Source organism: Panulirus ornatus, chromosome 7 (assembly GCF_036320965.1).
Source record: "Panulirus ornatus isolate Po-2019 chromosome 7, ASM3632096v1, whole genome shotgun sequence".
Lineage (NCBI taxonomy): Eukaryota > Metazoa > Arthropoda > Malacostraca > Decapoda > Palinuridae > Panulirus > Panulirus ornatus.
This window is the reverse complement of record NC_092230.1, coordinates 48,516,148-48,533,520: the sequence shown is the minus strand read 5'-3', so window position 1 is coordinate 48,533,520 and position 17,373 is coordinate 48,516,148. Positions and strand designations below refer to the sequence as shown.

Here is a 17,373-nt window from a genome sequence, read left to right as displayed (position 1 = left end):
CTTCCGCAAAGCTTTTACTACCTCTTCTCTGTTTACCAAATCATTTTCCCTAACCCTCTCACTTTGCACACCACCTCGACCCAAACACCCTATATCTGCCACTCTGTCATCAGACACATTCAACAAACCTTCAAAATACTCATTCCATCTCCTTCTCACATCACCACTACTTGTTATCACCTCCCCATTTGCGCCCTTCACTGAAGTTCCCATTTGCTCCCTTGTCTTACGCACCCTATTTACCTCCTTCCAGAACATCTTTTTATTCTCCCTAAAATTTACTGATAGTCTCTCACCCCAACTCTCATTTGCCCTTTTTTTCACCTCTTGCACCTTTCTCTTGACCTCCTGTCTCTTTCTTTTATACTTCTCCCACTCAATTGCATTTTTTCCCTGCAAAAATCGTCCAAATGCCTCTCTCTTCTCTTTCACTAATACTCTTACTTCTTCATCCCACCACTCACTACCCTTTCTAAACAGCCCACCTCCCACTCTTCTCATGCCACAAGCATCTTTTGCGCAATCCATCACTGATTCCCTAAATACATCCCATTCCTCCCCCACTCCCCTTACTTCCATTGTTCTCACCTTTTTCCATTCTGTACATAGTCTCTCCTGATACTTCTTCACACAGGTCTCCTTCCCAAGCTCACTTACTCTCACCACCTTCTTCACCCCAACATTCACTCTTCTTTTCTGAAAACCCATACTAATCTTCACCTTAGCCTCCACAAGATAATGATCAGACATCCCTCCAGTTGCACCTCTCAGCACATTGACATCCAAAAGTCTCTCTTTCGCACGCCTGTCAATTAACACGTAATCCAATAATGCTCTCTGGCCATCTCTCCTACTTACATAAGTATACTTATGTATATCTCGCTTTTTAAACCAGGTATTCCCAATCATCAGTCCTTTTTCAGCACATAAATCTACAAGCTCTTCACCATTTCCATTTACAACACTGAACACCCCATGCATACCAATTATTCCCTCAACTGCCACATTACTCACCTTTGCATTCAAATCACCCATCACTATAACCCGGTCTCGTGCATCAAAACCGCTAACACACTCATTTAGCTGCTCCCAAAACACTTGCCTCTCATGATCTTTCTTCTCATGCCCAGGTGCATATGCACCAATAATCACCCACCTCTCTCCATCAACTTTCAATTTTACCCATATTAATCGAGAATTTACTTTCTTACATTCTATCACATACTCCCACAACTCCTGTTTCAGGAGTATTGCTACTCCTTCCCTTGCTCTTGTCCTCTCACTAACCCCTGACTTCACTCCCCAGACATTTCCAAACCACTCTTCCCCTTTACCCTTGAGCTTCGTTTCACTCAGAGCCAAAACATCCAGGTTCCTTTCTTCAAACATACTACCTATCTCTCCTTTTTTCACATCTTGGTTACATCCACACACATTTAGGCACCCCACTCTGAGCCTTTGAGGAGGATGAGCACTCCCCGCGTGACTCCTTCTTCTGTTTCCCATTTTAGAAAGTTAATACAAGGAGGGGAGGATTTCCGGCCCCCCGCTCCCGTCCCCTCTAGTCGCTTTCTACGACACGCGAGGAACACGTGGGAAGCATTCTTTCACCCCTATCCCCAGGGATAATATACATATATATACACACACACACACACACACACACACACACACATACATATATATACATATGAAAATGTAAGAAACAATTTAGAAAACAAACTTTTAGCTTGAAATGAATGAAAAAATGAACGTCACATATATATATATATATGTATAAATATATATAGAGATATGACTGACGGATCTATAGAAGAGCAACCAAGATGTACTTGAATTATGATAACAAAGCCAAACTGAAAGGTTGAGGGCTACAAAGCTGTCCAGTATGAAGGATAGAAGAGAGATGGGTGACGTGACAACAGCCTTTAAGTTCCTAAATCAGCTGGATGACATTGACAGTAAACAGTCCTCCAATAGGTACAGTACCACAGTTACCAAAGACCACAAGCAGAAGCTGAGAAAGACGCTGGTTAGGAAGGATGTAAAAATATACTGAATTAACATAAGGGCAATGGACTGAAAGGTTTAAGAAAAAATAGTGAAAGCTGGAAGCTTACAAAGATTTAAATTTTCTTGACTGTAGAGAAAGTAAAGGAGATAGAGCCCCTAATGCACAGAACTCTCTCCTTATAATATGCAAAGAAGCATATTGGTAAATACAATCTTATACTCAAAAATACCCACACAAACACACACCTGAGCAAGAGTTCTCTCAGATACTCACATGGTTCTGTCCATAGGTGAAAAATGTATGAACAATCCTAGCCAAGTAATTAAAAAGGTTGCATCAACAGTAAAATGAATGATAAAAGATTAACACATGTTAACAAAAACAGTACTGTAAAAAAAGTATACCATATATACTATTCTTATGCATTACTAAGTGGAACATATTTAGTTTGTTATTCTGTTAATCTGAAAACATCTTTCAATGACAAATTTTACAAATAAATGTAATTCACCGATCTGTAAGTCAAAGCACATTAACTGACATCTCTTTCCAGTTCTTTTATACTGTATCTGTAAAATGTTAGGTCCTTATCATTATCAATAATGGCAAGAAAACATCCTCACCTAATAGTTTCTCTAACCCCACATGAGACCATGTTGGAGGTATAACCGAGGAAAATTGTGCAATTTTTTCGAACTTGAATAAACTCATCGCCTTCAATCTCATCACTAAGGTGTTCTGGCAAAGGCAGCTCCCTAGCTGCTATCTGAAATGATAAGTTCCTCTGATTATTCATTCTTACATCAAATTAAAAAAATCAGACAAAATAAAAAAACTAGCCTTTCTACAAACTTCACTGCTAAAGCATTGATGAACAAGATGTTACTGATTCACTTCTAATCCAAAATATATTAGACATCCAATCATCTTTGGCTCCATAATAAACAAAGAAATTATATTCCTCTCTTGGCATTTTGCGAGTCAAATTGAAAGCATCTATGCTTAGTGCAAGCATTAAGTAATATACACACTTACATTCACACTCTTCTGCATTCACTCTACCTCAATGACTCTATCACTCTCCCTGTCATCCCCATAAAGCAAAATATATAATATCCAGCCATCTATTATCCATTAAGTCCACTTATCCAGTTTATTTAGGAAAGGTTCTATTGGAAATATTACACCAACTTTCCAGCCATGAAAAACAGAGAGCTGGCCACCAAGCAGTATCACTGTTTAGATATAAGTAACATCAATCAAACATATACATAAGTTGCCCCAAGTCTTAACTCTGAATTATATACTGGAAAAATGGATTATTCCTCATACACTGATACAAATCCACTAACATAACTTATACAAAAGCAGTACTGCAAAAAAGTATGCTATATATACTATTCTTATGCATAATCTAAGGGAACATATTTAGTTAAGTTATTCTGTTAAACTGAAAACATCTTTAAATGGCAAATCTTACAAACAAATTTAATTTACTAATCTGCACAGTCAAAATACATTACTTATAACTGACATTTTTTTTAATTCCTTTATACTGTATATGTAAAATGTTATCTGTCTACCATTATCAATAATGGTAAGAGAACATTCTCACCTAATAATTTCTCTAACCCCACACAAGACCATGTTGGAAGTATAACCAAGGAAAATTGTACAGTTTTTCGAATTTGTTTGTGGATGGGGTAGTGAGGGAGATAAATGCAAGAGTCTTGGAGAGAGGGGCGAGTGTGCAGTCTGTTGGGGATGAGAGGGCCTGGGAAGTAAGTCATTTGTTATTCACCACTGAAACAGCACTAGTGGTTGATTCAAGTGAGAAACTGCAGTTGATGATTGAGTTTGGCAGTGTGTGAAAGAAGAATGTTGAGAGTAAATGAAAAGAAAAGCAAGTTTATTAGGTTCAGTAGGGTTGAGGTACAAGTTAGTTGGGATGTAGGTCTGAATGGAGAAAACTTGGAGGAAATGAAGTGTTTTAGATATCTGGGAGTGGACTTGGCAGCAAATGGAACCATGGAAGCAGAAGTGAGTCATAAGGAGGGGGATGAGGCAAAGGTTCTGAGAGTGATGAAGAACGTGTGGAGAGAATATTATCTCAGAGAGCAAAAATGGGTATATTTGAAGGAATAGCAGTCCCAACAATATCATATGGTTGTGAGGCATGGCCTATAGATAGGGTTGTGCAGAGGAGGGTGGTGTTGAAAATGAAATGCCTGAGGATATGTGGTGTAAAAGATAGTTTGATCGAGTAAGTAATGAATGGGTAAGAGAGATGTGTGGCAATAAAAAGAGTGTGGGTGAGAGAGCAAAAGAGTGAGGAATGGTTAACAAAGAGAATATATGTGTCAGAAGCAAAGGGAACAAGGATTATGAGAGATAGAAAGAAGAGACAAGGGAAAAAAATTATGAACTTTGGAGAAAGTGAAAAACTTGTTTTTAAAATCTTCCAGGTCATAGTTATTGGGACAGACATGAAAGGGTAGAGAGTTTCAAAGCTCTGAGGTGCAGGGAAAGAAACAGTTATCAAAATGACCCACTCTTGAGTTGCTAACAGCCACACAGCAATTATGTGATGCAGCAGCTTACCAAGTATAGTGTGGTCTAGCTAGTTGTGAGGACATACAAGCAGCCAGCTCCAGTAGCAAAAGCCAAAGTAATGAGTAACACCTACAGAAGAGGAAAAGTGAAGCAAAATGTGGTGTTGGACAGGATGCTCAAGTCTTGAAGAGTTTACAAGTCAGACCATTTTCAACTCAACTCTGTCAAGTAAGGATGCAGAGCTAGAACCATCCCAGATGTGAAAGCAGTGCTCCATACAAGGACAAATCAGTCCTTTGTATAAATGGAGCAACTGTCCAGAAGAAATGAAATTTTCACATCTAAACAGGATTCCCAGTTTCTTAGTGGCAGAATTAGCTATTTCCATAATGTGGGGTTTCAAGAAAGAGTGGATGTTACAGGAATACCAAGTATGTTCACCGAGTCAAGAGGTAGAATTACTGAACCATCAAGGGAGAAATGAGAGCTGTAAGGAGTTTTTGATAAAGCAATGGGTAGAAATAGCGTCTTGGAGGCATTAAACTTCACTAGATTTTGTCTACCCCACTGAGATATCCTGTCCAAGTATGTTTCTTGAGGAAGCTGTGTCAAGATGAGATGCAGATCAAGTGAGAGAAGGAGCAGAATTGAAGTATATGGATGAATGCAGTGTTGAGTCATGAGTATATGAGTGCATTTGGTTATTTGTGGAAGAAAGGAAATCATCATTAAGAGGAGAAATTGTGTAGGGGATAGGACAGAACCATGAGGGACATCCCTGTTGATGGAGAAAGGGGAGGCTGATCCATTAACAACCACAGAGAGACTGGCTGAAGAAGAAGCTACACATAAGGAGCAAAGTGACAGAGGGATCCAAAAGAGAGGAGCTTAGAGATGAGAGCCCAGTGCCACACCTTGTAAAAAGCAACATAAATTTCAAGCTCAGATTCACATTGGCATGAAAAATACTCCTTATGCTGATTTTTTAAGGAAATCTATTTTCCTCAAATATACCAAAAATTGCAGGTAATAGTTCAAGGAATGTTTTTATCCAGCAACACACTCAGGTGTTCCAGGAACACACACAGATGTTCAAGCAATACATTAAGTGCATCTATACAACATATTCCAAAATCTTTCAGGGTTGATGAACAGACATTAATAAGATAAAGAAGAATATCAAAAGTGGATCTCACCTTAAGAAAGCCATACTGGTGATAAGAGAGAAGACTAACAGTCAATTACTTATTTACAGGCCTTAATGTCCCCATACATAAATTTCAAGCTCAGATTCACTTTGAGTATTAAAAATACTCCTTATACTAATGTTTTTAAGAAAATCTATTTTCCTCACAAAAATACCAAAAATTGTAGTTAGTAGTTCAAGGAATTCTTTTATCCCAAAAAAAACTTTTTGTTTTCAAATTCAAATATGACATAAGGAAACCCCTTTTATACTTCATATAATCAGAGAAAATATATTAGAATGCTTACTTAAGTTGCCAGATACCCGATAAATATGAACCAAATAACATAATTTTCAAATGGACTAATAACTGATTACTTGTTTACGTGCATCAATGCCCACAATATATATTTCATCCCAATTCAAATTAAGCATGATAAATAGTCCATATACTGAGATTTTCAAGCAAATCTATTATTTTTACAAAAATATTAAAATTTACAGGGAATTTTCTTGCCCAAAAACCTTTTCATTTAAAAACTGAAATATGACAAAACAAAACCCTTTTATACTTGATAAAATAAGAGAAAATATCTTAGAATGCTTACCTAAGCAGACAGATACCCAATAGACATGAACCAAATAATTACACAATCACTGAAAGGAGTAATAATTGATTACTTATCTAGAGGCATTCTTATACTCCAATATATATATTTCAATGCAAAATTCACATTCAGCTTGATAAATAGTCGTTATACTGAGATTTTCAAGCAAATCTATTGTCTTCACAATAATATCAAAAATTACAGATAATAGTTTAGGGAATTTTTTAACCATAAACCTTTTAGGTCAAATATGGAACATGACATAATGAAAAGCTTTTACACTTGAGATAATCAAGGAAACTATCTTATAATTCTTCCCCAATCCGAAATATACTCAATCAATTGGTAGTCTCTTTACTCTCTCTATTCTGTCTATGTATTTCCTCATGTACAGGTACTAAATCCAAACACAATGTTTGAGATGGGGATGCACAAGTGACGTGTAAAGATTACCAATAATTTCCCTGAACTTAAATTCAATAGCCCTACCTATAAACCCAAGAATTTTGTTCACTTTTTTAAGTGCCTCTATGCACTGTTTACTTAGCTCTAGATCACCAGAGATTATTACATCCAAGTCTTATTCCTCATTTGCAGTTCAAAAGAATTCATACTGACACTTTCCTTTCCAGTTTTACTCCAGACGTAAAACTTTGCACTAATCGATATCAGAAAGTCATTAGCCTAGTCCATCATTTGTTTATGTCCATTTGAAGTTGTAGACATTAAATTTCTATTGTGGATTTGTTTCCCAACTTAGTATTGTCTGCAAATTTCGATATCTTACAATGCAGCCCATTACCAATATCATTAATGCATATGAGGCAGAGAACTGGTACCAAGATTGATGCTTGTGGTACACCATTTGTTATGTTTAACCATTCTGTGGTTTGACCATTAATCACAACTCTGTTTACAGCCAGTGAACCAAGATCCTAGCCACTGAAGTATAACCCCATCTATACAACGTCCCTTAACTTTTGTTAGTAACCTTCGATGTGGAACTTTAATGAATGCTTTTTAAATATTTAGTTAGATGACATCACCTGCTTTATTTTCATTGTACATGCTGCTTATATCATTAAAGAAATCAAACATATTTGTCAGACATGAACGATTTTGTTAAAAACCATGTTGCAAGTCATTTATTAATTGGTGGTCATCTAAATAGTTTACAATCTCACCCTGAGTGATGGCTTCCATAACTTTATCAACTTCAGACATTAAGCTGACTAGACGAAAATCTCCGGGCAGTGATATATTACCTTTTTTTAGAATGGGTGTTACATCAGCAAGCTTCCATTCCTCTAGTACTTTCTCCATTGCAAGTGACTTATTAAAGAGAATAGTCAAGGGTTTAACTATCTCATTTTTTGCCTCTTCCATTGTCCTTGGATAAATCTTATCAAGGTGTGGTGTTTTATCCATCTTTAATTCATTCAGTGCTGATACTATATGTTCAACACTAATATCCGTATGTTCAACACTTATATCAATATGTCACAAAATGTTTCCCTCTCTTAGGACTGGAACTGGATTCGGGACATGAGCAGTATCCTCAATTGTAAATACAGATACAAAAAAAATCATTCAAAATCTTTGCCATGCCTTCATTGTTGTGAAACAAATCACCATTTACAATTATCGATGGGCCAAATGACTAGGTGATGACTCTTGCTTCTAATATACTCATAAAACTCCTTTGGGTTTCTTTTGCTATTTTCAGCAATGTACGCTTCATACTGACATTAAATTTGATGTATGAATATCTTAGTTTCTTTATGTAGATTTACATAATATGCTTTATCATGCATATTATGGGTATGTTTGAAGTAACAGTGGTTCCAACAATGTTATATGGTTGCGAGGCATGGGCTATAGATAGAGTTGTGCAGAGGAGGGTGGATGTGCTGGAAATGAAATGTTTGAGGACAATATGTGGTGTGAGGTGGTTTGATCGAGTAAGTAATGAAAGGGTAAGAGAGATGTGTGGTAATAAAAAGAGCGTGGTTGAGAGAGCAGAAGAGGGTGTTTTGAAATGGTTTGGTCACATGGAGAGAATGAGTGAGGAAAGATTGACAAAGAGGATATATGTGTCAGAGGTGGAGGGAATGAGGAGAAGAGGGAGACCAAATTGGAGGTGGAAAGATGGAGTGAAAAAGATTTTGAGTGATCGGGGCCTGAACATGCAGGAGGGTGAAAGGCATGCAAGGAACGGAGTGAATTGGAACAATGTGGTATACCAGGGTTAACGTGCTGTCAATGGATTAAACCAGGGCATGTGAAGCGTCTGGGGTAAACCATGGAAAGTTTTGTGGGGCCTGGATGTGGAAAGGGAGCTGTGGTTTCGGTGCATTATACATGTCAGCTAGAGACTGAGTGTGAATGAATGTGGCCTTTGCTGTCTTTTCCTAGTGCTACCTCGCGCACATGTGGGGGGAGGAGGTTTTCATTTCATGTGTGGCGGGGTGGCAATGGAAATGAATAAGGGCAGACAGTATGAATTACATACATGTGTATATATGTATATGTCTGTGTATGTAAATATATGTATACGTTGAGATGTATAGGTATGTATATGTGTGTGTGTGGACATGTATGTATATACATGTGTATGTGGGTGGGTTGGGCCATTCTTTTGTCTGTTTCCTTGTGCTACCTCGCTAATGCGGGAGAGAGCGACAAAGTATAATAGAATAGCTTTATCAAGCTGGTTATTGGTCTCTTTGAGGTTCTTAAATGTTACTTTCCTATACAAAAGACACTTCTTTATGTCATCATTCCACCATTTTGGCTTCATATTGAAAAAAGACTGTCTACTATGAATTGGCACAAATCATCCCTCCACTGTTTTGAACATTTCACCAAAACTCTCCTAAGCTACATCCATATCGTTTTCACTTATAATATCATTCTAGGCTTCCGATCAAGAACAATGTGATGATGTTTAAAATGTACAAATCTAAATTTGGTATTTTTTGACAACTCTCATGACCACCATTATTAACAATACAGGAAGTTAAAGGAGATTTGCCAGAGATCTTTTGTACTCAACTTTTCTCTGACTTCAACATCGTTAACAAGACATTGTTCTGTCTTTGAAAGAGAAATACTTGAAAAACAATTTGATCCATCTTTCTGTTTATACCAACAATACAATAGCTGTTTCTTCTTACAGTACTACTCAATTTGACTTTTTTTAGTAAAAAATTCATGTCATGGAGAGAGGTCACCACTAAGGCCAGGCCTTGACTGAAACAAATATATCCATGATTAACAATCTCGTGGCATGAAGTCTTCATATATCTTCATGTATGAACCAAAGTTCCCTCAAGAAAATGATACAGAGGATGTACTAGAAAACTAAGTCACGTTCAAGTACATTGCTTCAATAGAAATATAACCTCCATAATCCAATTTTCATTCCAAAATGAAAGGCCACCAAAAACTGGGACTAATCTTGGGTAACTGGGTCTTATTCAATACAGCTTGTGATTCACCCAGACCTGAGCCCAAATCCCATCAGAATTAACTAAAATTATCCAAGATTCTACTGAATAAATCTGGCCATGATGTCTTGCATGTGACACCCCTGCATCTTTCTACTTCCTAATTAACATGACCCATCCTCTTATCTACTTAGACCAAACATCAGGCTACATGACAACTCTAGACTCTCTAGTCATAAGCCATTGAAATTTGATAGAGGAGCTGTCTGCCAAGTAAAATCTCTCATAGATCCACAGATGTAACCATCTCCATTACCTTATCTAGTTAAGTCAAACTTAATGCAATATGCAGAGACTAAGTGAAAAGACTAGGAAGGTGAAGAACATGATAAACACAAACAGGTCCTATAGAATATCATGCATTGATTACAACTATGCAGCTCAAGGAATAGTTTGGACACAGTAGCTTAAGTTTACCTACCATCTTATTGATTTCTTCCACAGCACAACCAAAGCTTGTTGCTTGAAAACCAGAATACCTGTATGTCTGGAACAATTTGTGGTAGTTGATGCCATTATTGAAGTCATAACCTGAAAAAAATGCCTTCAATCATCATCACAAATAATATCAATATTCTGTATAACAACACTACATAACACAAAACATCATAAAAACACCAAGAAATTATCTTTTAATGATTCTTTATCAAAAAGGCTAAGAATGCATGGAATTACAACAGTTAATCTCTAAATGTTCTGATTAACCTATAAACATGAGAAATGCAAAAAAGATTATCTTATCTTCTTAATACCTATTTCTGATAAATAATTGTTCAAACTTGCATGCAAAACAGATTACCTTATCTTCTTAATACCTATTTCTGATAAATAATTGTTCAAACTTGAAGATATACCAACCTATCAAAAGTCTTCATTGAGAAAATCAAATACAATGAATATAGCAAGATATACAATGATATCCTTTTTTGATTCCCAACATATAATAATTCAAAATAATCTCCAAGGGAGGCATATAAGGAGACCATTTTGCCATGATCATTCCCTTGATGGGTGTTCCCAGAGGGAACAGGCATCAGAGACAAAAACAGACAGATAATCTCAGAATCAGAAACCTCACCAGGCCACCAATTTTCCACTTCAAAGGCACCAACTTCACCCCACTACCAAATGCAGTGCAGCCTCAAGCTGTCCCTGGTCACTGAGCTACACCATGGGTCATACCTAAACACCTCACAATTACACACATACCAGGTACCAATACCAAGTACCTCCCCATTCAAATTCATACTCAAATATCCAGCCTTGCCATCCTCCTACTCATTATCTTGCTTTCAATCACATTATCTCTGATTCCTCCCTCCTTACATTTTCTTACACTCAAATTCACTTTTGAGTCTGTTGCAAGAGCCATATCATCTGTAAGCAGCAACTCACTCCCCTCTCAGGCCCATCCCATCCCGAGCATACTGTAGGTCCCTTGCTCCAAGACCATCACATTTACCTCCCTCACCATCCTGTCTATCAGTAAATTAAACAATCATCTTGGTATCACACACCCTTGGTGCAGACCTACAGTAGAGAATACTAAGGGATTTGTTTCATGTCTAAAACTGGTGCTGATAGGTGTTCTGAGGGAATTTTTTCAGTTTATGGCCACTGTACTGATGCTTGTGGCATGGAGAGTGAATGTTGTGTGCACTGTAGGTAATGCCTCATATGATTGGAGTTTTGAAGAGCAAGAGTGGTTGACAATTCAGGGATAGTGGAGGATGCAGGTAGGATTCATGTGAGTTTCTGGAGGGATGCAGACATTCTGTTTTGAGGGAGCCAATATTCTAATCATGTAATGTAGTGTTATAAGTTTGTTGTTTGAGTAATGTCAATGTGTCATGATGTGACTGTGAGGTCATCTGCAAATGATAGGACTTTCAGACACTGCTTTGCAGACAGTAAAGAGAGGTCACATAGGAAGAGACTGAACACAGTACGAGAAAGCACTGCTCCCAAGGGAACTCAACTGCAGAACATGAGGATTTTGGAGAAGAAACTGCTGTGAACGACTCTGGCTTGGCAGCAAGCTATGAAGCAGGCTAACTTTTTTTTCTCTTTACTGTGGTTAGGAATCATTTGTGTTACAAAAGACATCACAACAGCATCAAATGTTTTGTTGATACCTACTGGCACTAGTACTGTGTGGGAGTGGGAGACAGTTGGCTGAAGCAATCTAAAATGTGCTACGCAAAGTATGTAAGCTTTGAGGTACTGAAGCAGCTAAGTTTTAAGCCAACCTGGGTAAGAGTGGGATATTTTAGTGGACTCTGTCATGGAAGATTTATGAGGAGTTTGGATATTGACGATGGCAATGATACAGGGTGACAGGAGGATGGGGAACTGGGTGGTTTGGAGGGTTACAGGGTGGGTAATATTTTGGTGAGTTTCCAGATGTTGATTCTCTTGTGTAATCAGAATTGGTTGGAGATGTCCAAATGCACTTGGAATGCAACTGGGTCAAACTATTTTATGAGTACAGTTTGATATGATTCATGGCATACTGTATAGGAGTTCTTTAGGATTTCATCATTGCTATCATTAATATCATTATTATCATAATTATTTTGTAACCCTATGACTCCTTTCATGGGGCTCGTGTAGTTTCAAGGATGAACTCCATGCAAGAGTAAGAGTGGGGAAAGATAGGGTACTCTAAGGCAAGAAAATCCTTGTCATCACTTTACTTTTTTTGTCTGCTAATGATGATACATCCTCATAAAAGGTGGAAGTGTGGGTAGGGGAGGACGGAGGCGATGGTAGTGTAGGTGAGTCATGTAGAAAGAGCTGACGGAATGTGGGAGGGAAGGAAGGGAGTGGTGATAATGTGGGTGATGTAGAATGGGAAAGGTGGTGGTGTCAATAAGAGAGGGATGGGAAGGAGTCAATGGGGGTGTCAGCATAGAAGGAAGGGAGTGCTGGTCATGTGAGTGGGTTAAAGGGGAGTGGTGGTGGTGTGGGTGAGGGAAGAGGGGAGTGTTGGTGGAGTGAGAGAAGAAGGAAGGGAGTAGTACTGGTTTGGTTAAGAAGGGAGCAGTGGTGGTATGAGTAAGGAAGGAAGGGTGCAATGCTGACATGCGTGGGTTAGGAAGGGTGTGGTGTAGTGGGGGATGAAGGAGAAAGGGAACTGTGACAGCATGAGTGGTGGTGGAAGTGGTAGTGGTGGGAAGGAAGGGAGCAATGGTGGTGTGGGTGGCAGAAGAAGCAGTAATAACAAGCCACTCAGAATAGGGGTAAAAATCTCCATTCATCAGTTAATACCCTCAAACATCAAATAACTAGTAAGTATTTGACCATGGACAAAAATTTTCCTTATCATTTTCATAAATCAGTAATCAACAAAGTTTGGAGATTTTTCTTTATCTTTAGACATTATTAATGCATTATTCATATCATATGAATAATGAAACTGCCTAAATAAGCATCACATGGTCATTTTGTCATAGGTCATTTCAAGGCCATGGCTCCACAAATACAGCAGATTTTTTCTCAGCATACACTGTCCACAAAAACACTGTCTGCCCCATATATTTTCAAAGGGGATACAAGGCAAAAGTTTATTGTAGGTACAAGCATTTGATGCTCTCATGGTGAAGTCATCATACATCTGGTCACTAAAATTATTGTGTTTCTATTGTTGCAAACATCAGCAACCCACTTCAGTGTGCCTCAAGCTATGTGTAAGCACCAACAACCCACTTCAGTGTGCCTCAGTCTATCTTGAAGGAACCATGTTCTTTCTTTAATCTTCCAGGTGGCTGCTTCATTTTAAGAATTTCACTTCTGGGTGTTGCATTTCTTACACATGTGCTTCAAGACTGTTGGCTCTTACCTTTCTAAGGGGAAGAAAGACCAATTCTTGCCTGGAAGCAAGAAAATGTGGGTACATGTGAGATTTCTAGGTGCACTGGGTGCTTACTGCAACACCTCACCAATGCCTCACCTAATTCTGGGTATCAAAGTCCTATAGACCTAAAAGATGGACCACTAATACTTTAAGAACCTTGCCAATCACATGACCAGACATCTGGAGATGGTACTAAAATGTAATGTGACATTACTTAAGAAAATGTATGGGAAGGCAAACAAAGTTTTTTGTGGACACTAATATAATAGTAGTTTATCATGTATCATAAACCAATCTATAATCACTAATACTATCATGTTTCATATACCACTCTATTATCACTAGTAATATAGCATGCTTTTACTGTTCTTTATCACTTATAAATAAGCACAAGATAAATATTTTCTGTTGAAATACATATTAGAACCATTGTGTATAACATTTTCAATATAGTTCTCCTTATCAGTATCAAGGTTACCATAGTTAAAGAAGGTTCGAAGATTTCAGTTTTTCATTTTCAAGAAGAAGTAATGCACTATTCAAACTACTAAACATTTAGACCGAAAATGAGCACCACACGATGCGCTGTGGGCCACAGCCCCACACATGCATTTTTTCTTTCAAATGTAACATATTGTAAATGTATTGTTTAACCTAGCTTCCTTTAAAATTATTCAACAAATTTAACAGTTTTTATCACTATTAAACATGCAAAAACTAATTAAAAAACTAATTAAAATTAATTAAACTAGGTTTGAAGATTTTTTTGACAATACTAATGCACTGTTCATAATAGTTAAGTAATATGTGGTTACATTTTCCAAGATTAATTACTACAGCTCAAAGTACTTATAATTATTTTTTCAGCTAATCAGTCAAATCTGTTCACCAAAGCACATATCAATTTTGCATACTATCACCCTGGGGTAAACAAAAACTACAAAAGAGTTGTGCTTACATCCTCAGTCAATGTATTCATTAAAATAGTACCTTGGACTGTTGGTGTTTCTTTAGGTAATGGTTCAGAATGGACTAAAACTGCTTCCTTGGAAATGTCCTTTTCACCTTCCATCCTGCAAGGAAATACACAGTATTTTACTACAAAGTAAAGTACTCAGGTGAAACTGGTGTTTGGACAGAATAATAGCTTTTCAACTCTTACTTCAATACTATAATATTATAATTATCACCCAAAGAGAACAGTGTAAAGGATTGCACAATGTTTTAAATGTTTAAAGTTAACAAGTAGAATTTCACGTAAAAGATGTTTTAGGATATGGTACTGATCTCAGCTCTCTATATTCTGCTTTTCAGTTCACGTGTTATCAAGTTTATCTTCTAGTCTAGATTATCATGAGACTACAAGATTTTGAGTGGTGTCTGTGCTACTATACCTTTAAATGCATGCTCATATAGAAATGTATGATAACGTGTTGTAAAAATGTACTATATCAAAATGCTGTTTCATGTGTGGCGGGGTGGCGACGGGAGTGGATGGGGGCAGCGGGTGTGAATATGTACATGTGTGTATATTTATATGCCTGTGTGTGTGTATGTATGTGTATGTTGCAGCGAATAGGTGTGTATATGTGTGTGTGTGGGTGTTTGTATATATGCATGTGTATGTGTGTGGGTTGGGTCGCTCTTTCATCTGTTTCCTTTAGCTACCTCGCTGACGCGGGAGACAGTGACTAAGTATAATAATATATATATTATCCCTGGGGATAGGGGAGAAAGAATACTTCCCATGTATTCCCTGCGTGTCGTAGAAGGCGACTAAAAGGGAGGGGAGCGGGGGCTGGAAATCCTCCCCTCTCGGTTTTTTTTTAATTTTCCAAAAAGGGGGCTAGGTGAGGATATTCCCTCAAAGGTCCAGTCCTCTGTTCTTAACGCAACCTCGCTAATGCGGGAGATAGGGAATAGTATGAAAGAAAAAGAAATCAAATATTAAATGAAAATGAACAGCATAAATCCAACCACGACAATATTAGCCTTTGCAATAATAAGATTGCAATGATGGATATACTGACTTAAAAGTGTACATCTTTGCAGTTTTAGGCTAAACTGCAGCAGATCTAAAGGATCAAAGATTTTATCTGACCGGACTTTGAAATAAAGCCATCTTGCAATTCAATAAGATAAAAGATTTCATTCTGCTGGACTTAGAAATAAAGCCATCTCACAATTCAACTCTACCTGTAAAAGGGATGAAAAAAATTCACTACAGATGAATTATGTCAGATGCAGAGTAACATCAGACTTTGGTAATTGTACCATGAGACTAACTGAACTTGTTCACAAATAGTCTGAAGCAAAGAGACTGTCTAACAATGAGCAAAAGGTAATTATTACTCTTATATAAGGATGTATAGTACAAAATTAATATAAAAACTATGAAAAATGAAGATCTCAAAATTAATATAAAAACTATGAAAAATGAAGATGTTCCAGGGAATATGTACAATAGGAAATGCAGTGCTGATTAATCAGAAAGTTGCTGTGTTGGTGATACTGGTATATCCATGTATAATCTACTTTAACATCCTCATATCAATCTGATAACCACCTCTCTATCTCCACATCTTGATGAGAACACATGACACTTTCTTTGTGCTGATCAGTCAGGATTCTTCGAAATAAGAAGCAAACCTTTTCACTGTACAGATCACCATAGCACAAAGGATCAAAGGATGCAAGTTAGTGGAACATTCTCAAAATAGGCAGAGATCACCAGTGATGTGCTATTCTTGGTATAGGTAAATGATTTACCTGATGGACTGGACTCTTACCTCAATAATTTTGTGGATGATGCCCATGTCACAAAAGAAGAAAAGAACAATAATTGTATCAAAGGGAGACCTGGACGAACTCCAAATTTGGTCTGACAAATGGCTAATGAAATTCAAGATGAGAAAGTGCAAAGTAACGAGGATATGATACAGTGAAAGAATGCCTCACTCTAACTATGATACAGTGAAAGAATGCCACAATCTAACTATTACATTGTTAGAAATAATTAGCTACTGGAATATGTACATGAAAGAAACGTAAGGGGTGACATTGTGACAAACCTATCACCAAAGCTTGACATGAGGAGAATTGTGAGAGGCAAAATGTCAGCTTGCAAAAATCAGAATCCCATTTAAGTATATAGGTAAAGAAATACACAAATGGGACAATCATTTCTGTCCTCTACTCTTGAGGAATTCAAACAGCAACAGACTATTGGGTCACTTCAAGGCTGCATGTGATAGTGGAAGATATCAGAAACTTATAATTTAGTATTATAAAAGTAGAAAAGTATAGAGATAATTTGAAAAGGAAACCTGCAAATTGTCAATGTAACTAAATAGGTGCAAATAATGTTAGTCGTGGACCTGAAGCAAACTATTTATAAACCATTCTTAAATGTACCTACAGTACTGCTTTCAACCAAAGTAACTGGGAAATCATACCATATGTAACGCTCCTGTTAAAGAAAATGAACTTTGCCTCATTTGAAATAAAACATTTGCCCACAGCTTTGTAACCATTATAAGTAAAAGAAAATCTGAAGACTCAAGTCTTAATTAGCTTCATAGATCAAGATTATCAAAGCCTTTCATAATCTTGAGTACCTGTATCACATCATCTCTTAACCTCTTTTC

General features: G+C 37.3%; 1 protein-coding gene across 2 annotated transcripts in view; it reads right to left on the bottom strand.

Annotated features, from left to right (window-relative positions):
* The window catches only part of Dhps (Deoxyhypusine synthase), a 45,071-nt gene that overhangs the window by 25,705 nt on the left and 1,993 nt on the right, over window positions 1-17,373 (bottom strand). For both annotated transcript variants that reach the window (XM_071663759.1, XM_071663758.1), the window contains 3 exons: window positions 14,717-14,799; window positions 10,292-10,401; window positions 2,638-2,780 (listed from right to left, as the gene is read on the bottom strand). In XM_071663759.1, the coding sequence (XP_071519860.1) occupies window positions 2,638-2,780; window positions 10,292-10,401; window positions 14,717-14,798 (335 nt within the window). In that variant the 5' untranslated portion in view covers window position 14,799. The remainder of the gene's footprint in view (window positions 1-2,637; window positions 2,781-10,291; window positions 10,402-14,716; window positions 14,800-17,373) is intronic.